Below are 26,267 nucleotides of genomic sequence, written 5' to 3' on the forward strand. Positions count from 1 at the left end.
ACCAATCAGATTGCTCTGAGGGACTTGACACATGGACTGTAGTGTTTTATTATATAGCAGATAAAGAGAAACATACCTCACATGCTGTTTTGAAAATCTTTACATTTATACAAATTTTCAAAGGGTATCTTGTGTAAAAAAAAAAAAAAAACCCAAACAAAAACCCCTCTCAGCATCCTTCACTGTCAGGCGACTTGACATCTGGACATTGCGGTGAGCTGGTGAGGAGCTCTTTGGCTGCTCATTAGTCCACGTCATTAGCCATTTTCTTATCGAACTGCTGGATTTTCGCCTTAATATGAGCGAGCTTGTCCTTCAGATAGTCACAGCGCTCTTTCTTCTCTAGAAAGGTGGGATCCTGCAAACGGGAAGAGTAAAGACGGAGACAGACAAGCAGACAATAATGAGGATTACTGTTCTTTTATCAGATGTGTGAAATACAAGCTTTAATTTACAAAAAAACAACAATTGGAAAGACACAATATATTCAAGTGACTGGAAAATACAAATAAGTAAAGCTTTGGAGAATTAAATGTAACAGATACGTAGACACGAAAGTAACATGATATAAAAGTCACTATGTAACTAATAGATATACAAATGTGAAAGGTGCTTATTAAGAAATACAAACTGTAATCATATGTATAATCAATATAATTCATATATAATCAAGATATGAATGGCACAAGTTCATACAAAGAAATATTAAAGAGTGTTGTGTAAATATGGATGGTTATTAGAGGTGCTGTTAAAGGATATAAAGACAGGAAAGACACGGGTAGAGAGAAATGTAGATAAGAAAAGCCCTATATAACAGATAAATATGAAAGGTGCTATATAAATAAATATACATTTTTATGAAAAGTGACACTTCAAGACACTTTATAACATTATGGAGATATAACTGGAGACAAATAAAGTTCTGTCTGTCTATCTACATATCTGTCTTATCTATTGGTAGATTTGAAAGGCACTATATAACAGATACAATGCTACTTTAAAGAAAGATATAGGAAAGGTGTTATATGAATACCGATGGTTATAAAAGGTGCCACATAAGGGTAGAGAGATAGGAAAGACATTATATAACATGGATATACAGATTTATATGAGACAGATATGAAGGGCCCTACATAATAAATAGATAAATACTAGTTGACAAATACTTGTTGAGATTGCTATGAAAGGTGCCATAAAAAAGACAGACAAATATATGAATGAGACTACATAACATTAGACATTAGGTAGATAATGAAAGGCACCATTGAAAAGAGAGGTATACTGGGAAAGGCACTTGGGCTCCTGCCTCTCCATGACCCTGATCAGGATGAAGTGGGCTTAGATAGATAGATAGATATGAAAAGCACTATATGATAGATAGATAGATGTGAAGGGCACTATATAATAGATAGATAGATAGATGTGAAGGGCACTATATAATTAACAGATAGATAGATAGATAGATAAGATAGATAGATAGATAGATAGATAGATAGATATGAAAAGCACTATATGATAGATAGATAGATAGATAGATGTGAAGGGCACTATATAATTAACAGATAGATAGATAGATAGATAGATAGATAGATAGATAGATAGATAGATAGATAGATAGATAGATAGATAGATAGATAGATAGATAGATAGATATGAAAGGCACTATATAATTAATAGAGAGATATGAACAGTACTACTGTATATGAATAGAGCTAATTATGAATGCTGCCACATAAAGAAAGACAGATATGAAGGACACTACAGAATGGATAGAGAGATGTATATGAAAAGTGGTGCCACAGATCTTTTGAGCACTATATAGGACACAGATAACATATATGGACATGACACCTTTCTGTGATTTCCAATTTGTGTTTATGCATTTTATTTTTTACATAAAAACACACATCATTTAATCCATACAAGATTAAATTTCACAACAAAGCATTTCTGCAGCATTTTCCACATAAAGAAGAGACAAAATAAGTAACGATCATGTTGACTTACATTCTTTTTTATTTTAAACTTCTTCACCACTTTTTGAACTCTCTGATATTCCTGCAAGGTGTGTAAAAGGTTAGCCAACAAAATAAAGAAATACATTTGTAAGATTAAATAAATAGAGTTAGTAAAAGCTACTAATCATCTGTGCAATGTGTAAACTTACATCAGAAATGACAGCAGAACTAATACTAATACTACTACTACTAATAATAATGGTCATTGTGATCTTTTCTCTTTTTCTGAGTTATACGACTCCAATGCCATTTAAAAGATAAACAGGAAGGCAGTGTCCTGTAATGGTGGTCTGTTTTTTTCCACCTTTGCTCTTTTGTTATATCTAACTATTCAATTAGGCTCTCTACACAGTCTTTACAAATTAAACATCTCTAATAATGGTTATATTGCTATCAAAGTGTTTATCACGTATAACAATAAATTAAAGGATTTTTCCAACTTAACAATGATCTTCAAAAATTCTGGGCTTAGCATTTATAATTATACATGTAAATTGCAATTCTTTTAATTACACATTTAAAATATAGTCCAAAAGGTTGAGACTGAAGCAAACACATTGTTTAGTAACTGTAATTAAATAACACATTTGAAATGCCAGAAGAGCCTGCCACATGGGGACATCTCGTTGCTTACCTGCGAATTCCTGGATTTTTGTGGCAGTTTCACAAGCATGGCGTCGAGTTCAGTGAATTTCTTTAGAGTTGCTTGCACCTCTGCGTGTAGCGCCTTGTATTCGGGATAGAGGTCATTGAAGACCGCCTTGTACTGCTCACGGTCCGACAAAGAACGGATTTCTGGATACTTCCTGTGAAGACACGACCGTTTGATTTGTAGTATTAGAAACAAATTAGAGACGGGATACCTTACAGCAGCCTGTCTGTTTCAACTCACTGTATACACATGGACTAAGTAAGTGAACATCAGTTTGAAAAAATAAAAATAAATAAAGGTAACTAAACATTCTTCTAAAATAATTTTGATCATTTCGATGCCACCCTGTTGCCAGGCTTCATTAACAAGATAGTTTCTTTAATCTAAAACAGTCTCCTTCAGTATTTTTCTTCTCTTCAGTGTTGCTTTGCTCCTGTTACAATACAACATAAGTTTTTCCCTTTTTTAATTTTTTTTGGCTATTTAAATATGTTTTTATATTTGTTAATGTTGTGTTCAAATCCACAAACCCAGAAAAATCAGAACCAAAGCCCCACTTGCGAAGGACTACAAACTCAGTGCACCACTGCAGGGTCTTCTCTTTCTGAGTGACTTATAAAGCCAGAGGGCGGGCCCAGCTGTGGTGAGATCAGGGAGGCCCGCCTCCTTAGGCTCCACCCATGGAATACAACGAACATTTAAAAAAATGTAAAGAGACAGTCTATCAGAGACATTACATAAAACTGTAAAAATAATAATTTAAAAACAACAATAAAACAGTGTAGATGCCATGGAGGAAGGACAGGCACCCTGGGTGGGATGGAGGATGAATTCTTGTCTGGCCAGGAGGCCGTAATGGATAGGCTGGGTGAACATGCATGCTGGGAGTTGATCACTCCCCCACACAGTAGGTGGCAGTATTCCTCAGGGCTGAACCCACTTAGGATATCCACAGGGTGGCATGGAAATTTGGAAACGCAGCCTTGTCTGGGTCTTTTGGTACTGCTAGAGGGTGCTGCTGGGGGCTACTGTTCTGTTTTACTTTGATTGCTTTTTTTAACTTGTACTTAAGCTTGTTGAAAGATACGTTTTGATTCCCAATTAATGAACTTTAGCACAGCTTTGTTTTATGTCTCTTTTGTCTGGTCCTATCACTAAAAATACCTGCTGACACAGTACTGTGACATCCCGTGACATTACCATGTAAGCAAAATGAGATTGTAACATTTAAGACCCCTAAGGACATGACCTGGAAAAAGGCCAGTAAACACTCCAGCTCAGTAATAATAATAATAATAATAATAATAATAATAATTCAGTCAGTCAGTCATTACCCAACCTGCTATATCCTAACACAGGGTCCTGCTGGAGCCAATCCCAGACGGCACAGGGTGCAAGGCAGGAACAAATCCTTGGGCACGGTGCCAGCCCACCTCAGGGCATAATAATAATTCTTTATATTTATATAGCACATTTTTTCTTACTACTCAAAGTGCTTCAGTGACTGAGGAGCCACTTCAACCACCACTAATGTGCAGCACCCACCTGGATGATGTGACAGCAGCCATTTCTGCTCCAGAACGCTCAACACAAATTAGCTGTTAGGTGGTGAAGGGGTGAGATTAGGAGGCAAGACTGACCAGGCCATGGAGGGCAATTTGGCCTGGACATCAGTATACACCCTGCTCTTTGTCAGGAATGCCCAGGGATCTTTAATGATCTCAGAGAGTCAGGACCTCGGTTTTAGGTTTCATCTGTAGGATGGTGCCATTTTTACAGCACAGCGTCCCCTGTGGGATACACACAGAGACCACAGGGTACAACAACAACACCACCATTTATTTCTAGAGTTTTCATACAAATGATGGACCTCAAAGTGCTTTACAAGATAAAAAAAGAAAAATCTAAAAATAAGAGTAAGCAATTCTAAGTAACAAAGAATTAAGTAAGGACCGATGACCAAGAGGACAGAAAAAACAAAACAAAAAAAAAAACTTGAACCTGCTGGAGAAAAAAAAAACTAAATGGGTGGGTAGCGCTGCCGCCTCGCAGTAAGGAGACCTGGGTTAGCTTCCCAGGTCCTCCCTGCGTGGAGTTTGCATGTTCTCCCCGTGTCTGTGTGGGTTTCCTCTGGGTGCGCCGGTTTCCTCCCACAGTCCAAAGACATGCAGGTTAGGTGCTAAATTGTCCCTAGTGTGTGCTTGGTGTTTGGGAGTGCCCTGTGGTGGGCTGGCTCCCTGCCTGGGATTTGTTCCTGCCTTGCACCCTGTATTGGCTGGGATTGGGTCCAGCAGACCCCCGTGACCCTGTGTTAGGATATAGCGGGTTGGATAATGGATGGATGGAAAATCTACAGGTGTTCCGAGGCCACAAGACCACCCAGCCCCCTCTAGGCATTCTACCTAACATCAATGATCTGAATCAGTCCTCACGGCCTTTCAGGCTTCACATGGAAGAATTACAGTAGATGATGATGATGATGAAGGTCTTGTGGAGCTCTGGCCTTCAATCCATCAATGTAGGGACTGCATGATGCTCTGATCAGGTGGTGGGGGCGCAGATCACCACCACAGAACACCAGAAAAAGACAAAAGCGCCCCCTGCTGGCCTCACCAACACGTCAATCAGCAGCTTCAGTCCCAGTTCATTTTGAGATGTGGCAGGCCACACAGGGGATGTCAAGTGGCATTCTGCTGTACTTCCATGACCTCATTTCAGCTCTGGATGGGGATGGGCAACATGATCTTCTCTAACAGAATGAAGAAGCGATTCTACTTTAAACAGTAACAGAAACAGTCAACAGCAAATTAAAAAATTGGGAGTGGTCTCCCCACGACTTTCTCATATACTCAGATAAGGGGATGGATGTTTGAGGAGTAAACTGCCAGGCAATGATTATATTTTTATATTACGTGCATTAAAGAACCATCAATAACAAGTCAAATCTAATCAAATTAATAATATATTGAACAATTATTTTAAAAGTAAAGTTGAATAAATTGGACTCTGCAGCTGCATGAATAAAAAAATTGCCATGAGAATTTGGCAAACAATTCAGGTAAATTACCACTTTCAGTAAGGGGAAGTGAGTCAAAAGTTGCAAAGACTTACTATTGAGTTTAATGTTAATACTTGTACATAAAATTTCATTTACATAAAGCAAAAATGTTCTCAGATATGTACGTATTACCATTTGAACGTCAGACGTAAAATTTTGATTATCCTGAAAGCCGGTCGTTTTTTTGAAAAAATGCAAAGGGACAAAAAATGCTTAGAATGTGGTGCTTTACCATAATATGATGTGAAATGATCAAATTTGTAATGTTTTTGGGGAAACATTTCAGGTAAAGTACCACTTCCGGTTAGCGGAAACAGCTCAAAAGTTGACAGAAATCTGTGTTTTGTACCAAATTCACGTATGCAAAACTTGGTTGACCAAACTGAAAGCGTACTCAAGTTATGTTTACACACACACACACACACACACGCACAGAGACACAGACGGATGTTCTGAAACCAGCAATCATAGCCTTTTCAGGTTAGTTTAGGTTAAAGGTTAGGAGCAGGCGCTGATGCAGCCCATTGCCGCACCCACCACCTGACAAATCAACTCAAGATCCCAGATTGGACCCGAGTGTAGCCATGAAACGGGTGACACCTCAGCACCACACTAGTTCAGGTGGAATGAATCCAGTGTGAGGATTTTTATGGTGGCTGGAGTGCCAATTCTGCCACCAACCCCCAGGTTTTACCCTGCAGGTTGGAGGGTCTACAGATAGGGCTGGATGCAGATAAACGTCATACCCAGGACGTAACAATTGCAGGTTATGGGCTTTGCTCAAGGGCCCAATAAAGCAGAGTCGCTTCTGCCGTTTATGGAATTTGAACCGGCAACCTTCTGATTACCAGTGCATATCCCTGCCTCAGTGCCACCACTCTGCCCTTAGGTTAAAGGTACTGCGAAAATGCTCCTGTTACTCATTGTTGTGTCTTGGTAGAGTGCTATTTTACTTGACTTTCCCCTTTTTTATTATTAATGTGTGGCCTTTGTTTGAATACCTCAAATCTCACAGACTTACGTTTATCAGATTTTGCACTCTATAACTTCTCCCCACCTTTTCTTCCACATTTATAACCTTAGGCAATTAGGTGTAGTAAAAGACAAGCGGGAGTTAAGTTACAATCTAAACAATGTATTATTGATCCATCCATCCATCCATCCATTATCCAACCCGCTATATCCTAACACAGGTTCACGGGGGTCTGCTGGAGCCAATCCCAGCACAAGGGAGGAACAAATCCTGAGCAGGGCACATACACACCCCAAGCACACACTAAGGATAATTTAAAATCGCCAATGCACCAAACCTGCATGTCTTTGGACTGTGGGAGGAAACCCGCACAGACACGGGGAGAACATGCAAACTCCATGCAGGGAGGACCTGGGAAGCGAACCCAGGTTTGCTTACTGTGAGACAGCAGCGCCACCGTGCCGCACTATATTATTGATAATATTCATAAATAATACAAATATGCAACGTACATTTGAATATTGGCAACCATACAACCTGATAAATACTGCTGTGTAGTTTCAGGCGACACTCAAGACTTGTTAGTTACTTAAAAATGCCTCCAGTCAGGTTCCCATTTTTGATCAGCTTTTTTCAGAATAGGCTGCATGCCTGTCTCAATTTGGCTGCCGAGCTGTGCTCTTCATTGTGTTGTCCTTTTCAGTTCATGGTGTGTGAGATGGTCTTTCATCAGTTTGGTAAGAGAGAGAGAGAGTTAAAGCAAGCAAATGTATAGGTTTTCTGTTCAACCCCTACAGCCAATAGGGCATCGTGGTACTTAAAAGGTTTCTGATACAAGCCAATACTTCAGACCAATTGGGGGCAGAATACCTTCACACCTGCCCTCCACACCATATGTTAAGCTAAAGCTTGGCAGTTAGGCAGCCTGACTTTCCTGCGGGGGTTGACTGCGAGACGTTAGCAGAGAAATATTGGTCAGACTTGTTTGAGGTACTGACCCTGCCGTAAAATTACAAAGAGACTCAGTCCTAAAGGGGGGAAGGGGTTCTTAAACCATCAAACCATTGCTGTTATTATCTATAATGTAACACTAATATTACATTGGCTTTGTCTAAGTTACAAATAAAGACATACAAAATATTTATCAACTTGTATGCAAAATTTCACATCACAACACTCATTTATGTAACAAGACCTTAGCAAAGGCTTTTTTAGGTTTTAGTGACGCTTCCAAAGCATTAGGAAATTGTTCATTCAGCTGTGTATCGGATACGACGGTAGTTCAGGAGCCAAACGAATGACACAAATGTAGTGTTTGCTGATTTGTGTTTGGTAAACATGTATGCTGTTTTGATTGTCTTTCTAACTGCGTGTCTTGGTCGATTATGCGTCTCTGTTAACACGTCACACATTGTATTAATAGGGAGATGTGCCTTCTCCTCCGAAGCATTGAAACACAAAATTAATTTTATTCTGGTATTAACAAATGGAGCCATCGCTAGTGCTGACGATCCAAATAGGCACTTTGTTTGAATCTTGCATCGATGTTTACTTGTTACAACTGTTGTTTGTGCCGGCAGTCCCCCCACATCCCACATTCCTATAAGCATAACAGTGGATGTGTGTAAGTCGCACCCCAGCACGACCCTGAACTGTATGCACTGGTTAGAAAATGGAGAGATGCTTGGACTGACGGACATCTGTAAAGGTGCACAGTACAAACAGAGAAGGAAGGAACACATTACTCTCTCACAGATAACTTAGTTAAGCAACCGAGTAGATACAAGATTTCTCAACTTACACAACATAGTCAGGCACAATGTGTGGCTTAGGCACGTATCCGGCAGGGATCGACTGGTTCAGAGTTCCGGGATCTTCTCTGCCCTCTGAGAAACTAATCTGCTTGGTTATCGTCCCCACGTGGTTCACTTCATCCTCAAACACAATCCTCTTAGATTTGGTCTTGGCTGGAGAAGGAGGAAGCTAAGAAATGATCAAAGATTTCAAAGTCATTTTGATGTTCTTTAGATAAAGGTGGGCAAGTTCAGCTTTGTTTGGACTCATCATGCAGTCCCTGCGGTACACCGGAAAAACGAACCATTAACGTTGTAAGAAAAAAATCTTAGTACATGTAACAGAAATATGTAAATACCAAAACGTCAACATCAATGCAGTAGGTCTGTCGAGTGTCCACTGCTGTACAGATGTCATTTAGTACACACCCTTTGTGTGACATCTTTTTAACTGTCACCAACGCATAAATCTATGTTGTAAATGTGTACATTTCCGATAATTTTTGTTTCTGTTATTTGCAACCGAGATGGTGGAATGTCAGTGTCTGATCCGAGCTATCAATGTACCCTTTGTGTCATCATAGGCTACCACAGAGGAAGCCTTACTGACTTCCATATTACTCCTGACACGAACACTTGACATTTGCTACACTGTGAACAGTGTTTAGGGGACTAATGTGTTTCTTGGCCTTGAACTTGATCACTATCATTTTATCTTTTTGTCATACAGCTACCATCACACAACACTGAAGTTTCATGCGACAGAATTCAGGCATATCATGGCGGTTCAGTCATGTCTGATGACGAATGCACATCGCTGTCTTATCACTCAATTTGAGCAGTGGTTCCATTTCAGTTCATTCTGACTGTACGGCTTTTTCTTTCCCATTGCGTTTTTCATTGGAGGTTCTGCCCCACTCACAAATATTGATGAGTTACCTTAGAGTGCAAAATGTGTAGAAATATTCATGCTTTTATGCAGGCATGATGTTTTTTCATCCACACCCTTGCAAATAAAGGTGGCAGAGTGGCTTGGGTCCCAAAAGACCCATCTGCGGGAAAGTTCCAGAATGATTCTTTATTTAAATTCTTAAAAGGTTCCATAACTAACCATAAACAGATGATAGCGGATTTGTAAAACACCAATGCTTTCATGATTGCTGCATACAGAAATTCAAGTTCGGTTCAGGTTTTCCTGATGTCTTAGTTTCCTGCTAGGTCGCCTACAAGACCTTAACGATTTCTGTTTGTCTGCATATTGACTTTGTAAAGTCAAAAGCACCAATTTCACCAATAAAGAACCCTTCCCAGAATGAAAAGGTTCTCTGTCAAGCAATCATTCAACGAGGAACCACACAACCCAGTAAAGTGCCATTACAGAATGTTTTTAAGAGTGCACTAGCTGGCACCAGAATCCCCTCCCGAGGGTTACAATGGCTTAAAATATAAAGTAGATCACTGCATGTCACTCCGAGTCTGACTCATAATTAACTGTAATTGCACAGAATTTCGAGCGCAAGTCACACTCGGGGTTAACACCAAGGAGGTGTCATATGTGTGCGCATAGGGGACAGCTTAAAGGCTCTGGTGATTGTAACTACCCAGCATTCCAAGGGATGGCACTGTGTTTTTTTTTTAATCTTTTGCTGAATTTTTTTAAAAGCATGCAACATTCCATTGTGACAGATGGCCAGGGCTCATGCCCGGCTGGGACACCCCTTTGGCACTGAAACCAGGGAAGCTGCCATGGGAGGCTCATTATGTTTCCTGGAACACTTAATTGCAGCCCCCCTGGGCGGTATCGGGGTCACAATAATGGAATACCGCAGCTCATGCCTTTTGGGCTCCGTGGCCACCGCCAGGGGGAGCTGAACGACTTAACAAGCCCATCTGGGTTGTGATGCAGCCACACCCGAAAGTGCAGCCTAATTAGGCTAATTACCACCTGAAGCACTTCCGGGTGAGATATAAGAGGAGCCTGCAGCCACCACTCAAGGAGCCAGAGTCGGGAGGAGGGAGACAAAGCTGCCGAGAGCAGTGGAGGAAAGGAAGAGTGTTTTGTGGTGGTGTATTGTTTGGTCTGTCTTTTGGGACTGTGTTGTGCCTGTGGGACACGGGAAAGACGTGCCCCACAGGTGAAGAAAATAAAAAGTTTGTTTATTTTACGTGTGCCTCACGGTGTCAGTCTGTGTTGGGTGGCGCCCATATAGCGCCTTTTAACACCATATAAACAAGTCAAACTTAACAAAACTAAGTTCAATTCAACCCCCACCCAAGGGAAACTGAGGAAAGCCAAAAGCCAGAGTAAACCTTTGAGAGTAGTAACGAGGGAAAGGAGTCCTTCTACCCAATTTAAATGCATATTCTAAAATGTTATTGATTAGATCCTGCCAGGTTTTGAAAAAGTTTTGTACAGATCCTCTAAGTGAGAATTCAACTTTTTTTTCCAATTTCAAATAGTATGTAACATCAGTTACCCACTGACTTAAAAGAGGTGGGGTGGTATTCTTCTAGTTGAGCAAGGTAAGTCTACGTGCTAATAGTGAAGTAAAGGCAATCACAGTTTGTTTGTCCTTCTCCACTTTAGGCCCAGCTGGGAGTCCACCAAACCCAACTATTAATGGATTAGGAGATTGTGACACCAAGGCTCTCTGATAGGCATTTAAAAATGTTTGTTCAGAATGATGACACACCCAAAACATGTGGCCTAAGTGAGGCTTGAGTTTGATTGCAACATTTGCAGGTTGGATCTTGACCTGGAAACATTTTGGAGAATTTTAAATGAGATATATGTGCTTGAGAAAATATTTTAAGTTGAATAATTGTATGCTTTGCGCATATGGAGCTTGAGTGAATTCTGTGTGTGGCTGACTTCCACTCCAGTTCTCAAATGTTGAGTAAGAGATCCTTTTTTCCCACTGTACTCTGAGATCTTTAAAAGGGAGGGACTTTAAAATGTTTTTATATATTATGGAAATGCTGTCTGAGTCTTACACTGATTAATGTTTCTTCCGGAATAGAGATAGGTGGGAGGTGAGGGAAACTGGGCAGATTACGTTTAGCAAAGTTTATAATTTGGAGGTAGTGGAAAAATTATGTTGATGGAAAGTTAAATGTGGAGTATAATGTGCGTAGGATGCAAAGACATTATTTACAGTGGCTTGCAAAAGTATTCGGCCCCCTTGAACTTTTCCACATTTTGTCCCATTACAGCCACAAACAAATAATTTCATTGGAATTCCACGTGAAAGACCAATACAAAGTGATGTACACTTGAGAAGTGGAACGAAAATCATACATGATTCCAAACATTTTTTACAAATAAATAACTGCAAAGTGGGATGTGCGTAATTATTCAGCCCCCTTTGGTCTGAGTGCAGACATTGCCTGATGAGTGCTAATGACTAAATACAGTGCACCTGTGTGTCATCTAATGTCAGTACAAATACAGCTGTTCTGTGATGGCTTCAGAGGTTGTCTAAGAGAATATTGGGAGCAACAACACCATGAAGTCCAAAGAACACACCAGACAGGTCAGGGATAAAGTTATTGAGAAATTTAAAGCAGGCTTAGGCTACAAAAAGATTTCCAAAGCCTTGAACATCCCACGGAGCACTGTTCAAGCGATCATTCAGAAATGGAAGGAGTATGGCACAACTGTAAACCTACCAAGACAAGGCCGTCCACCTAAACTCACAGGCCGAACAAGGAGAGCGCTGATCAGAAATGCAGCCAAGAGGCCCATGGTGACTCTGGACGAGCTGCAGAGATCTACAGCTCAGGTGGGGGAATCTGTCCATAGGACAACTATTAGTCGTGCACTGCACAAAGTTGGCCTTCATGGAAGAGTGGCAAGAAGAAAGCCATTGTTAACAGAAAACCATAGTTTGCCACAAGCCATGTGGGGGACACAGCAAACATGTGGAAGAACGTGCTCTGGTCAGATGAGACCAAAATGGAACTTTTTGGCCAAAATGCAAAACGCTATGTGTGGCGGAAAACTAACACTGCACATCACTCTGAACACACCATCCCCACTGTCAAACATGGTGGTGGCAGCATCATGCTCTGGGTGTGCTTCACTTCAGCAGGGACAGGGAAGCTGGTCAGAGTTGATGGGAAGATGGATGGAGCCAAATACAGGGCAATCTTGAAGAAAACCTCTTGGAGTCTGCAAAAGACTTGAGACTGGGGCGGAGGTTCACCTTCCAGCAGGACAACGACCCTAAATATAAAGCAAGGGCAACAATGAAATGGTTTAAAACAAAACATATCTGTGTGTTAGAATGGCACAGTCAAAGTCCAGATCTAAATCCAATCGAAATCGAAAACTGCTGTTCACAAACGCTGTCCATCTAATCTGACTGAGCTGGAGCTGTTTAGCAAAGAAGAACGGGCAAGGATTTCAATCTCTAGATGTGCAAAGCTGGTAGAGACATACCCTAAAAGACTGGCAGCTGTAATTGCAGCAAAAGGTGGTTCTACAAAGTATTGACTCAGGGGGCTGAATAATTACACACACCCCACTTTTCAGTTATTTATTAGTTAAAATTGTTTGGAATCATGTATGATTTTCGTTCCACTTCTCACGTGTACACCACTTTGTATTGGTCTTTCACGTGGAATTCCAATAAAATTGATTCATGTTTGTGGCTGTAATATGACAAAATGTGGAAAAGTTCAAGGGGGCCGAATACTTTTGCAAGCCACTGGATATACAAATCACTCAATGATTTAATCCCATACTTTTTCAAATATTAAAAACTATAAGTTTGAGAGGGTGGAAAAAGGTGGCTACCATGTAGAGGTGCTACAGATAAAAGCTTCTCTAACTTGAAGTGCTTCCTACATTGGTTTCATATTCTGAGTGAATGAAGGACAATTGGATTGTTAGTATATTGACGATACCTTGTATTTACTAGGGCACCAGACAAGCAACAAGAAGTGCTGCAGGATTTAATTTCTATTGTGGACCAGGCTAGTGTGTGTTTGTCTATTTGTGTCAATGTCCAGGTTTTTATTGCTTGTATATTTGCTGCCCGGTAATAAAACTGAAAATTAGGCAGAGCCATGCCACCTTCTGGTTTAGGTCATTGTAGGGTTGCCCTTTGGAGGCGTGGATATTTTGAATTACAAATAAATGAAATTATGATTGAATCTAATTTCTTAAAAAATGATTTGTTAATGTACAGTCATATGAAAAATTTTGGGAACCCTCTCAGCCTGCATAATAATTTCCTCTACTTTCAACAAAAAACATAACGGTGGTATATCTTTCTTTCCTAGGAACATCTGAGTACTGGGGTGTTTTCCGAACAAAGATTTTTAGTGAAGCAGTATTTAGTTGTATGAAATTAAATCAAATGTGGTTCCCCTTATAATTGTGCTGATTTGAATGCCTGTCACTGCTCAATGCTGATTACTTGTAACACCAAATTGGTTGGATGAGCTGGTTAAGCCTTGAACTTCATAGACAGGTGTGTCCAATCATGAGTGGTAAAAGGTATTTAAGGTGGTCAATTGCAAGTTGTGCCTCCTTCCCTTTGACTCTCCTCTGAAGAGTGACAGACAGCATGGGATCCTCAAAGCAACTCTCCAAAGATCTGAAAACAAAGATTGTTCAGTATCATGGTTTAAGGGAAGGCTACAAAAAGCCATCTCAGAGGTTTAAACTGCCAGTTTCAACTTTAAGGACTGGAATCAGGAAATGGAAGGCCACAGGCACAGTTGCTGTTAAACCCAGCAGGTCTGGCAGGCTAAGAAAAATACAGGAGCAGCATATGAGCAGGATTGTGAGAATGGTTACAGACAACCCACAGATCACCTCCAAAGACCTGCAAGAACATCTCGCTGCAGATGGTGTTTCTGTACATCGTTCTACAATTCAGCACAATTTGCACAAAGAACATCTGTATGGCAGGGTGATGAGAAAGAAGCCCTTTCTGCACTCACGCCACAAACAGAGTCGCTTGTTGTATGCAAATGCTCATTTAGACAAGCCAGATTCATTTTGCAACAAAGTGCTTTGGACTGATGAGACAAAAATTGAGTTATTTGGTCAAAATAAAAAGCGCTTTTCATGGCGGAAGAACAACACTGCATTCCAAGAAAAACACCTACTACTTACTGTCAAATTTGGTGGAGGTTCCATCAGGCTGTGGGGCTGTGTGGCTAGTTCAGAGAGTGGGGCTAGTGTTAAAGTTGATGGTTCGGATGAATTCAACTCAGTATCAACAAATTCTTGAGGATAATGTTCAAGCATCAGTCACAAAGTTGAAGGTACGCAGGGGTTGGATATTCCAACAAGACAATGACCCAAAAACACAGTTCGAAATGCAGAGGAGAAGTACAATGTTCTGGAATGGCCGTCACAGTCCCATGACTTGAATATCATCGAAAATCTATGGGATGATTTGAAGCAGGCTGTCCATGCTTGGCAGCATCAAATTGAACTGAACTGGAGGAATTTTGTACAGAGGAATGGTCAAAAATACCTCCATCCAGAATCCAGACACTTTTTAAAGGCTATATATAGGAGGACAGCATCTGGAGGCTATTATATTTGCAAAAGGAGGCTCAACTAAGTATTGATGTCATATCTCTGTTGGGGTGCCCAAATGTACACACCTGTCTAATTTTTTTATGATGCATATTGCATATTTTCTGTTAATCCAAAAAACTTAATGTCACTGCTGGAATACTGCTGTGTCCATAAGGCATGAAAAGGCACATTTTTGTTCAAATTAATTTTGAGTACAGATATCTTTTGAAATTATTCTAGTGCAGTTAGGGCTCCAGGCACATCATTTTGTGGATCTGCTATATACAGTACCATATCATCTGCATGCAGTGATATTTTCTGTTCAAGTCCTTCTTTGAAAATCCTCTCTATCTCTGGTGCATTTCAAAAGTGAGCAGCCAATGGCTCAATACCGATTGCAAACAGCAGTGGTGACAGGGGGCATCCTTGTCTAGTACCACATTCTACAGTAGTTTGAAGTAATCTGAGATAGTGTTGATAATACAAACTGAAGCTTCTGGACTGGATCCATGCACACATGATCGGAAAAAACCAAAATTTATGCAGAAATTTATGCAAAATTATGCAAAATGTATTTACGCAAAATTCACATTTCCCCCGGGGAACAAATAAAGTTCTGTCTATTACATACTGTAGTGCCTTTCGCATCTATCTATCTATCTATCTATCTATCTATCTATCTATCTATCTATCTATCTATCTATCTATCTATCTATCTATCTATTTATCTATCTATCTATCAAGCCATGAGATTAATATCTGATATTAGCAAGGATTGGTTTCTAATTAAGCAACTAGGCCGGAACATAAACCTGCAGCCACTGCGGCCCCCCAGGACTGACGCTGCTCAGCCCTGTACTAAAGTTACAGTGGATTCAGAAAGAATTCCGACCCCTTCACCTTTTGCAGATTTAGTATGAAATGGAAATATTTGATATTAATCTACACTCAGTAACCTATAATGATAAACATGGAGAGGATCTACCATCAGTGCATTCTGGGTGCACATCCATGGGCCTTTTCATCCATTCCCATCCCTCCACCAGCGCTAGATGAAATGATTGATTCTCGAGGCTCACCACACCCTGCTTGATGAGACGACTGAGTCTCCACACACCAAAGTCAAGAGTGACAAATACCATTCCACATTAAATGACCGAGTGTCCCTATGCAGCAATGCTAACAGGATGATCAACTCTCTATTAAGGAATTAAATCACCCAGGGGCCTGTGGGATCTTAATACGGGTCTGAAAACAAAATGAAAACATATTTTCAGAAAGGTTTGCTAATTTATTAAAAAGTAAAAAGTGAAATCTCCCATTTGTAAAAGTATGCTCAGGTGCCTCCCGTTTGCATTAATTCTCCTTGAGATGTTTCTAGAACTCACTGGAGTCCACCAGTGACCAACTGAATTGACTGAACATCATTTAGAAAGGCACATGTGTACCTGTGTATATATAGTCCACAATTCACACTACATGTTGGGAGAAGAACCAAGACATGAAGTCCAAGGAACTCTCCGTAGATCTCCACTATCAAACTCCTCCAGAGACGAGCTACACCCCATAGTTACCCCGGGACACACCTGAATGTCTGGCAGATCCTCGTGTCTTCTGGATGTCTCATGGTGCCACATTTTCAGACAAACAATAGAGCTGAGGAGGTACATCAAAAGGTTGATGAAAAGAAAGGCCACAGCAGCCATCTGGCCTCCCTCCACCCGGCAGACTGAGGATAACAAGGGATTGATACCCACGCTGGAGTAGCATGCCCCTCCACGGTTCAGATCGTTCATGTAGACAATCCCAGCCGCCATGTACAAAAGGAACATCACCAGATTGATCATGAACTCCGTGAGGGGCCACCAGTGGGAATCTAAGAGAATTGTCCTGTAGTACATGGACAGGCCAAGCACCAGTAAAATGACCGTCACCAGCCAGCTGAGGCATACGATCACAAGCACAAATGGGGTCATCGGCCCACGATAGTAGGAATAGTACCCACCATTGCCATACAGCCCATAATTAGGTGGGGTGTAACCAAAAAGGTTGTACCACTGGCTGTCTTTCTGAATGTAAGCACAAACACAAGCAAACACCATGGCCCCAAAAAGGAGCTGCAACCCAGCCAAGAGACGGAGAAGACCGGGCCAGGACTTCAAGTAGGAGTACTTCAGCTGGTAGATGGCTTCTATTTCGGCCTGATAATTGGCTGGATCCCAGCTCATCCGCTCTGTTTCTTTCAAAGTTTCTTTGGTAGTCAAAAGAGAGCTGGAATTGTCCGGCCTCTCGTCCGTGTAGGGCGGTGGCCACTCCTTGGATTGACTTGACCCTAAAGATTCAGCTTGTGAGCTCACTTTGGGCTTGACTCTCCTTGGGTTCTTCTTGTCCAGCAGTGGGCTGAGAGGTGGTGTGCGCTCACCTCCATCACACAGGCAGTTCTCTTCTAGCGACTCTGGATGGGTACCCCCCATCTTCTTCCATCTCTTGAAGATATCATCCAGTACTTTGGGCATCAGCCGCTTCCTACTGGCCTTTTGCTCCTCTGGAGGAGTGCTGGAGAGCGGTAAATCAACACAGGAGGGAGTGTGAGAGGAGTCGACATTATACTCGCGTAGACAAACAGATGACGCGTCTGAAAATTGCTGATTTGGCATGTTCAACGGTAGAGGCGGCAGGTCATCCAAGTCATCACCAAGGCTGATCATCGGCCTCCTTTTGCGTTGGCTCTCGTTCAGTCTACTAAAATGATGAAGTTCTTTTGGGTCTGACATCTTGAGAACGGGGCGTGCACTAAAATAACATTGTGCAAAATTTCCCTTTAAGAACACTGTTTTATGATTGAGAGAAATTCAGTCAAACCTCCATCATTCCAACTTTTCCAGCACATGTATCCCAATAAAAAATCCAAAAACTTGATAAAAAATTAGTACACTACTCTGTAGATCAAATGACTTTACAAATTTTGAAAAATGTTAACCAAGTTGATGGGTTCAATTAAGTTGTCTTGCAAGATTCTTCGATGTTCCAATAATTAGAACAAGTCCCACAGCAAGACAGTCAAGAGGCCCGCTGATTTTCATCCATAATGCAGGCTTCATCCATCTTCTTGAATTCCTAAATGAGAGAAGATCACTTTAAATGGTTTGCTATTATCGACGCTAAGAACAGACAGCTTCATCCTAATCAGGAAGGCTTCAAGAACAGCTATTCCACAGAGATGACTCTACCTTCTGTTACAATACATATCATCTGTTTAATTTTTCCTAGACCCTTCCTCCACCTTCATCGCAGCTAACCACCAGATCCTCCACGCTACTCTCTCTGACCTGAGCATCACTGTGACTACCCTCAGGTGATATGAGTTCTACCTCTTGAGCAGATCCTACCTGGTGTACTGGCATGGAGAGATATCATGGCTGCCCCAAGAATCAGTGCTGGGTTCTGAACCTCTTCTTTCTATACACCTCCTCATTAGGTCCTATCATCCTGTCTCATAGTTCTTCTTATCAGTGTCATGCTGATGACAGACATCTGTATCCATCATTCGTTCCAGAGGACAACTGGTCCTACTACCTCTCGGTCTTGCATATTCACTCTACACCAGGGGTGTCCAGCTGCAGGTTTTCATTATGACCCTTTTCCTAATCAGTGACCAGTTTTCACAGCTCATTAACTCCTTTTCCCTTCATTTTAATAGCCCTGTTTTTAAGGATTCAGTCCTCTGAATTGATTCCTTTCTTTATTAAATGGCAGCCAAACAGAAATGAGATGTTAAAAGAGCCAACATATGACCAGCTAAATTGGAACGTCAAATTCCAGTGAATTTCACTCCATGAGAAGCCAATTCTTGCTGTTAATTAAAACTGTTATTGAATATCAGGACTTGTTGCTGCTCTCATTCTGCCACAGCAGACTGTTGATTCTCTGTTTTTTCTAAGACCACCATCACCTGAGCAGACCAACATGACAGAGACCATCACCTTTCTTTATTTTCATGTTAGTTGGTCATGTGGTGGACAACTAAAGGGGTCTGAGTCACATCAATTAAAATGAAGGCAAAACAAGTTAATCAGCAGCAAAAATGGCTCACTAATTAGGAAGATGGTTAGGATGAAGACCTGCAGCCACTGCGGCCCACCAGGACCAGAGTTAGACACCCCTGCTCTACACAATATCTGCAAGATCAGACCATATCTGACAGACTATGTAGCACAACTCCTGGACCTGGCATTGGTCTTGTCACATCTGGATTACTGCAACTCTCTGCTGGCTGGAGCGTTGGCATGTGCCACCAAGCTGCTGCAAATAATTCAAAATGCGGTGGCACGTCTGGTGTTCAACCAGCCGAGACGGGCACATTTCAGTCTTCTCTAATGATCATTACACTGGCGCCCCCTAGCAAAACACTGTAATTTCAACTCTTTGATAGATTGACGACAGACTAGTCAATGGATCTGCACCTATGTATACGGAGACACTTGTGATGTCCTCTGCTCCTTCTAAACAACTCAGGTCTGCTAATAAATGGCGTCTGGTGATGACACCTCTGCATGGCAGTAAAAGTCTGAGCCCATACTATTTTATGTGTAGTTCCTGGCTGGTGGAATGGCCTGCCCACCTCTGTTCGAAAATTCTGACTCCCTCAATGTGTTTAAGAAGCATTTGAAGACTCTCTTATTTAGCCAATTTCTGTCTTGATGATGGAATTAATAGGTCCTTGTAATTATGGAAGTGTAACTTGTTTGTATTTTGTGCTGCGTTCTTCATGATCCATTTTGCACCCTTGTCCTGTAACACTTTTTCCCAAACAGTCCTACCAACTGATGTTTACCCAAATATATTAGCCTGTTTTGTAAGTGACTTTGGACAAAAGTGTCTACTAGTCAAATACATGTAAATGTAATGCTAATAATGATTTGATGGGGGGAGCTCAGCTAACCTACATATCCAGAGACTCTGGTTTGTAGCCCATGTAGCATGTTTTCTCTCCATACCCTTGGAGGTTTACTCCAAGTCCTAAACAAAATACGGTCTCTTTATGTCCTGAATGACTTAGCTGTGAGGAAGTACATCCCTCCTCAGAAGGAACCAGTCCACAGCTGCTTTACAAAGACCTTTACTAAATGTAAAAAGCTGCTGGACCAGACAACATACCTGGTCAAGTATTCAGGGAATGTGCACATCAGCTGATGGATATCCTTACAGACACCTCCAACATGTCCCTGAGGCATACGGTTGCCCTCAAGTCCCCCAAAAAAACAAGCTTAGGAATTCCTCCATCTCTTGCCTTAATGACCATTACCCTATAGCAGGGGTGCCCAACTACAGTCCTGGAGGGCCGCAGTAGCTGCAGGTTTTCATTCTAACCCTTTCTTAATTAGTGACCTGTTTTTGCTAATTAACTTCTATTTAACTTCATTTTAATTGACTTCATCGTTCCTCTGAATTGCTTCATTTCTTTCCATAATTGGCACCCAAACAGAAGTGAAATGTGAAGTGAGGGAGCCAACAGAAGTCCAACTGAGTCAGGGCCTCAAACTCCAACCAATTTCACTCCAACCAGTTGCTTAATGAGGTGCTGAGTCTTGTTAATTAAACTCCTTCTTTAATTCCATGGCTTGTTGCTGCTTTCATTGTACAATAGCAGACATTTCCAATATTGTGGATGTTCTCTTATCTAAGAGCAGATCAGAATTCCTGAGACCTTCACCTTTCTTCTTTATTTTCAGATATTGTGTGATGGTCACAGTTTGCTGGTCCTGTTTTGGCTCATTTTGTTTCTCATTATTGTTTGGCTGCTAATTAAGGAAAAAGAAACAATTGAGGGGTCTGAGTCTTCAAGAGCAAGTCAATTAAAATGAATTCAAAAGAAGTGAATTAGCAGGAAAAACAGATCACTCATTAAGAAAAGGGTTAGAATGAAAACCTACAGCCACTGCAGCCCCCCAGGACTGGAGGTGGGCACCCCTGCTCTATAGCACTCACAGTGGTCATCACAGAGTGTTTTGAATGGCTACTCTTGGGCCAGCTGAATGCTGGACTTCCCTCATCAATATGACCCTCTCTACTTTGCCTGTCCACTGAGGATGCCATATCATCTGCTCTTCATCTGGCCCTATCCCATCTGGACAACACAGACACTCATGCTAGGGTGCTGTTCATTAACTTCATTGCAGCAGCTCATTGGAAAGCAAAGCCTGCTAGGTGACAACACGTCCCAATCCAGCTTGATCCTGGACTTCCTGACTTGAGGGACACCCAAAACAGCATTCATTGGAAATACCATCTCTGTATTCTGCCCTGTTCTGTTCATTTTGCCGACTCGTGACTGTATGGCTGTGTACTGCTCTAACTCCACCATGAGGTTTGCTGATGACACAACGGTGGAGGGTCCTATCACCAATAAGAAGTAATCAGTTTACAGAATGGAAGTACGACGACTGGCAGGCTAGTGCAAGTGCAGCAATCTGTCTCTTAATGTAGACAAGACAAAAGAGATGATGGTTGACTTTCAGAAAAGCCCATGCTGTCGACACCCCTGTGGTGGAACAGGTAGGTCTTCCTTACTGGCTCAATTAACACCACCTCCATAGGCAAAGGAGGGGCAGCAACATCTCCACTTCCTTCAGAGGCTGAGAAAGACAAGCTTACCTTCCCACCATTCTCACCACATTCTACAGACGTACCATCAAGAGCATTGTGACCAGCTGCATCACTGTCTGGTTTGGAAACTTCACTGTTTCTGCCAAAGTCCTTCAGTTCAAGTCCTACAACAAGGTGCACACAGCAGAAATGATCACTAGAACCTGTCTAGCCTCCATTAAAGACATCTTTATCATGCCTACAGCATTGTGGAGGACCCACCCTCAGACCCTCTCCAGGTCTCTTTGTCCCATTTCCTTCTGACTAACAGTGCTGTAGCATCCAAACCCATTCTGTCAGGTTCTACAGTAGCTTCTACCTCTTGGCTGTGCAGACTCTGAACTCTGTGCTGCCTACCTGAATTGACTTGACTTGTGGGAGTATATTATGCAACTGAGCGACACCCTGGTTAGCACTTTGAGAATGGGAATGGTGATCTGTAAATAAAATACTCATTATTAGATGATCCTTGCTCTTCGACCATTGCTCTCATGAAAGGTTCCTGCCCTCCACAACCCTATAATGGAAAAGGCAAGCTTGGAAAATTGATAGATGAAGGTGTTTTTACAAATGCTCATCATAAACAAGTTCAAAACAATGAGGACCACCACAAAGCACAGCTGTTGAAAAAAAAAAAAAAAACTGGACCGAAATCTATTATAGCGACAGGAACACTTTAATCAGAAAGTTTGGTGGCTACCCATACACAGAAACCAAATGGTGACTTCACCATAAAAGACACTAAAAACCGCAAACATTTTAGTCGGCCCGATGGGATTTTAGAAAGTTCCGGCAAAATCTCCAGCCCTGGTATTGAGCCTCACCATCCTCATGTAGGCTCACGGGTATTGGAGATAAGAAGATGCAGATTCAGACGTTCCTGCTTTGCGCCCTGTGTTGGCTGGGATTGGCTTCAGCAGACCCCCGTGATCCTGTAGTTAGGATATAACGGGTTGGATACTAGATGGATGGATTCAGATGTTAAAGCACCCTGTCTTGGATGGTCTGTTTACTTGAAACAAAGCACCAACACAAGGAGCCCCATCCTCCTGCCCTCAACTAAAAGAACAAGAGATAAAAAAATGCATGAAGACTTCAGCTCCTGCAGACAAAATCACAGAAGAATCTAGAAACATCTAGTGACCAAGACTCACGCTCCACATTCACAGAGAACAACAGATCAGTGCATCTGATGCATTAAGGAGATCCATAATGCATCCTCCACTTCAGGTTTGCTGAACCGAGATAGGCATGAAAGGAATTAAATGATAAGATCAGTAGAGAAACATGAAAGACAATATATGACAGATATGAATGGTACTGTATAATAGATGTCTGGATGTGAAAGGCACTATATAACCGACATAGATAGGCATAAAAGGTACTATATAATAGAGTTATATATAAGGTAGATAGATATATAGATACATGTGTAAGGCAGTAAATAATAGATATATAATAAGACACTAAATGATAAATAGACATGAAAGGCACTATATGACAAATGGAAATAAAAATGTGAAAGACACATTTGATAGACAGTCATACAGACATATGAATGGCATCCTATAATTAACGTTAAAGGCACTATATGATAGATAGATGTGGAAGGAGATATTCATAGATAAATAAACTGTCATGAAAGGCGATAGAGAGAGATAGGCAGATGTGAAAGGACAGACTATGACTGATAAAAAGGCACAGACATGAAAGGAACAATATGACTGATAGACAGACATGTAAGGCACTATATAATACATTGATACATAACCAGTATCTTTTTCCTAGGGCTGCACTCCTTACACGAAGCATCCTCTCTGGACTCCAGGGATGCAAACTTAGCTCCATAGCCCACATAGGGTTCAGTCGAGCCAAAGGAGATGTCCATCAGCTTAAATAACTAATTGGGATTGTAAGTGTGAAGGGTCTCTGTACTTGAACCTTTCCACAGACAGACAGGTTAGTACATTATGACATGTCACCTGTATCCCACATTACATTATAGATTGATTATCCCATATATTATAGAAAAAATAACAAGCACAATAGGATGGATGGACAGATAGATAGATAGATAGATAGATAGATAGATAGATAGATAGATAGATAGATAGATAGATAGATAGATAGATAGATAGATAGATAGATAGATAGATAGATGTGAAAGGCACTATATAATGTAAATCGATGATCCTCACTATGGCCGTGTCTGCCTTCTATCAGCTCTTGCCTATTACATAGCCCACAGTATGAGACGAACGCCAGTTCAGCTTGGTTCACACCCTACGACTGACCACCTTTTCCTTATATATTTTCAAATATAGTTCCCCAAGTCAAATAAGAAACACATGTTTATTTTTGTAAAAAACAATTTCATAATTTTCCTCTTTTTCTAATAAAGAATTATTAGTAAGCTGCACAATTTCCAAAAACTTTGTTTGCTGTTTATTGATTTTTCCACGTTCTTTTAGACAATAGGTAGAAGGTCTTTACCTCGTCTCCCGGGAGACATCCTGAGCTCCTCAGCCAGTCCAGTACATTCCTTTGGACGGAAATGGAGAGGGTCTCCTGTGATTCGGTGAAAAGCGGGTCAGCAAAGAACAAGGCCTGCTCTGTGCCTGCAAGTGAGTCAGCTCTTCTCTCAAAGTCGTCAGAAAGCAGAAGCGGAGGTTTAAATATTAAACTGGGAGTGAGCGTTCTCAGGTGACCGCCTCGCTCCGCGGCCTACACGGCGTGGGAGGAGAGTTAGCAGAAAAATACAATCTGAAAACAGCTGGAGCTTAGGCTGCAGCACACAAAAATGAGCGTGTTTGCATTTTACAAATTGTGTCATAGGAGAGAACACCATGGCAGCAAAGTGGTTAGCACTATAGGGCTCACGGCTCCAGCCACACAGGTTCAAATCCCAGCCAGTCACTGCCTATATGGAGTTTATCACGTCTGACTCTCTATAATAATAATAATAATAATTCATTACATTTATATAGCGCTTTTCTCAGTACTCAAAGCGCTATCCACACAGGGAGAAACCGGGACGTGAACCCACAATCTACTACAGTCTCCTTACTGCAAAGCTCCACAGAGCCTTCAGAAAGTATTCAAACGCCTTCACTTTTTATACATTTTGTTATGTTACAGCTTTTTGCCGAATCATTAAAATGTATTTTTTATCCTCATCAAGCAACACTCAATTGCCGTATTTTTTTCACCTGTGTGTCTTGTTTTTTTTAATTATTTTATTAACGTTTCCAGCAGGCACCTCAACTCTTTGTGGACTGACCTACCTGATTCATCTTACACCTCTCACATATAAATCAACTTTCACTTGGATATCTTACAGTAGATTCTGAAAGTTCTCAGGCCCCATCACTATCTGTGTGTTGTAGATTAATTTTTAGATGGATACATTTGCCATTGTTGCCCATCAATCTACACTCAATAACCCATAATGATAAAGTCAAAACATGCTTTCAAAAAAGGTTTGCAAATTTATTAAAAAAACAAAACACTGAAATAACTCCTTCATAAAAGTATCCAGACTCTTAATTTAGTACTCTGTAGAAGCCCCTTGGGCAGCAATTCCAGTTTGGAGTCTTCTTGGGTAAGACTCTACAAGCTTTGAACGCCTGGATTTGGGTAGTTTCTCCCATTCTTCCTGGCAGATCCTCTCATATTCCATTAGACTGGATGGGAAGCGTCTGTAAACTATCTTTGGGTCTCTCCACACGTGTCCTATGGGCTTTGGCTTGGCCACTCAAAGACACTCAGTCACTTGTCCTGAAGCCACTTCAGCATTGTCTTAGCTGCATGCTTCGAGTCATTGTCATGCTGAAAGGTGAACCGTCACCCCAGTCTGAGATGGTGTGCACTTCACAGAAGGCGTTCTTCAAAAATCTGTCCTTATTTGCCTGTATTTATCCTTCCCTCAGATTTAGCCACTCTCCATGACCCTGCTGTTGAGAAATACCCCCATAGCATGATGCTGCCACCACCATGCTTCACCGTTGGGGTGGTTATCAGGCACATGACGAGCAGTAACTGGTCTTCTACTAGATACCGTGCTGTGAGTAAGATAGCACATCACAAATATTTATAGTAATAATATGCATTACTGTAAATGTTTGTGATGTGCCACTTGTTGGAATGACAAACTCAATGCATTATGTCTGTTAATGTTTGTGATGCACCATATACTGTGATGACAAATGCAATGCACCATCTGTTGGAATGGCAAAACAATAGCAACTGGATGGACCCAGAGATTCACAGACATTTATCCTTTTTACTAGCTGTGCCTAATGGCGCTTTTCCACTGCATAGTACGGCACGACACGGTTCAGTTCAGCTCACTTTTGGGGGGTTTTCCACTGGGAACAGTACCTGGTCCTTTTTTTAGTACCACCTCAGCCGAGGTTCCAAGCGCGCCGAACCGTTACCAAAACATGACGTGTAAACTCTGCTGGTCACTGATTGGCCGGAGAAAATCGTCATTACTGCGTCACTGAACTTGCGACACGAGACACAACAGACCCGCTAGATTTTTAGCACAGCCAGCGAAGGATCGGACGCACCATTTTGTTTTAACCA

The 26,267-nt window shown here is 41.4% G+C and overlaps 1 protein-coding gene across 1 annotated transcript; it reads right to left on the reverse strand.

Moving 5' to 3' along the window:
• Positions 1 to 141: 141 nt before the first annotated feature.
• ocel1 (occludin/ELL domain containing 1) lies at positions 142 to 24,391 on the reverse strand. Its single transcript, XM_039767076.1, has 6 exons — positions 24,174 to 24,391; positions 16,622 to 18,152; positions 8,503 to 8,684; positions 2,653 to 2,824; positions 2,008 to 2,058; positions 142 to 358 (listed from the first exon to the last, which is right to left on the reverse strand). Exons 2-6 carry the CDS (start codon positions 17,807 to 17,809, stop codon positions 245 to 247), a joined length of 1,707 nt encoding a protein of 568 aa, XP_039623010.1. The 5' UTR covers positions 17,810 to 18,152; positions 24,174 to 24,391; the 3' UTR covers positions 142 to 244.
• Positions 24,392 to 26,267: the final 1,876 nt, after the last annotated feature.

The sequence above is a fragment of the Polypterus senegalus genome, chromosome 10 (assembly GCF_016835505.1).
Source record: "Polypterus senegalus isolate Bchr_013 chromosome 10, ASM1683550v1, whole genome shotgun sequence".
In the NCBI taxonomy this organism is placed as follows: domain Eukaryota; kingdom Metazoa; phylum Chordata; class Cladistia; order Polypteriformes; family Polypteridae; genus Polypterus; species Polypterus senegalus.

What these genes read in the sequence shown, in the direction of transcription:
- ocel1 (XM_039767076.1), bottom strand. Translation starts at nt 17,809, where the DNA reads ATGTCAGACCCAAAAGAACTTCATCATTTTAGTAGACTGAACGAGAGC. An exon ending in AGGATCTGCCAGACATTCAG is followed by an intron (nt 8,685 to 16,621) that starts GTGTGTCCCGGG and finishes ATCATTTCTTAG; the next exon opens with CTTCCTCCTTCTCCAGCCAA. An exon ending in AAAAATCCAGGAATTCGCAG is followed by an intron (nt 2,059 to 2,652) that starts GTAAGCAACGAG and finishes CACACCTTGCAG; the next exon opens with GAATATCAGAGAGTTCAAAA.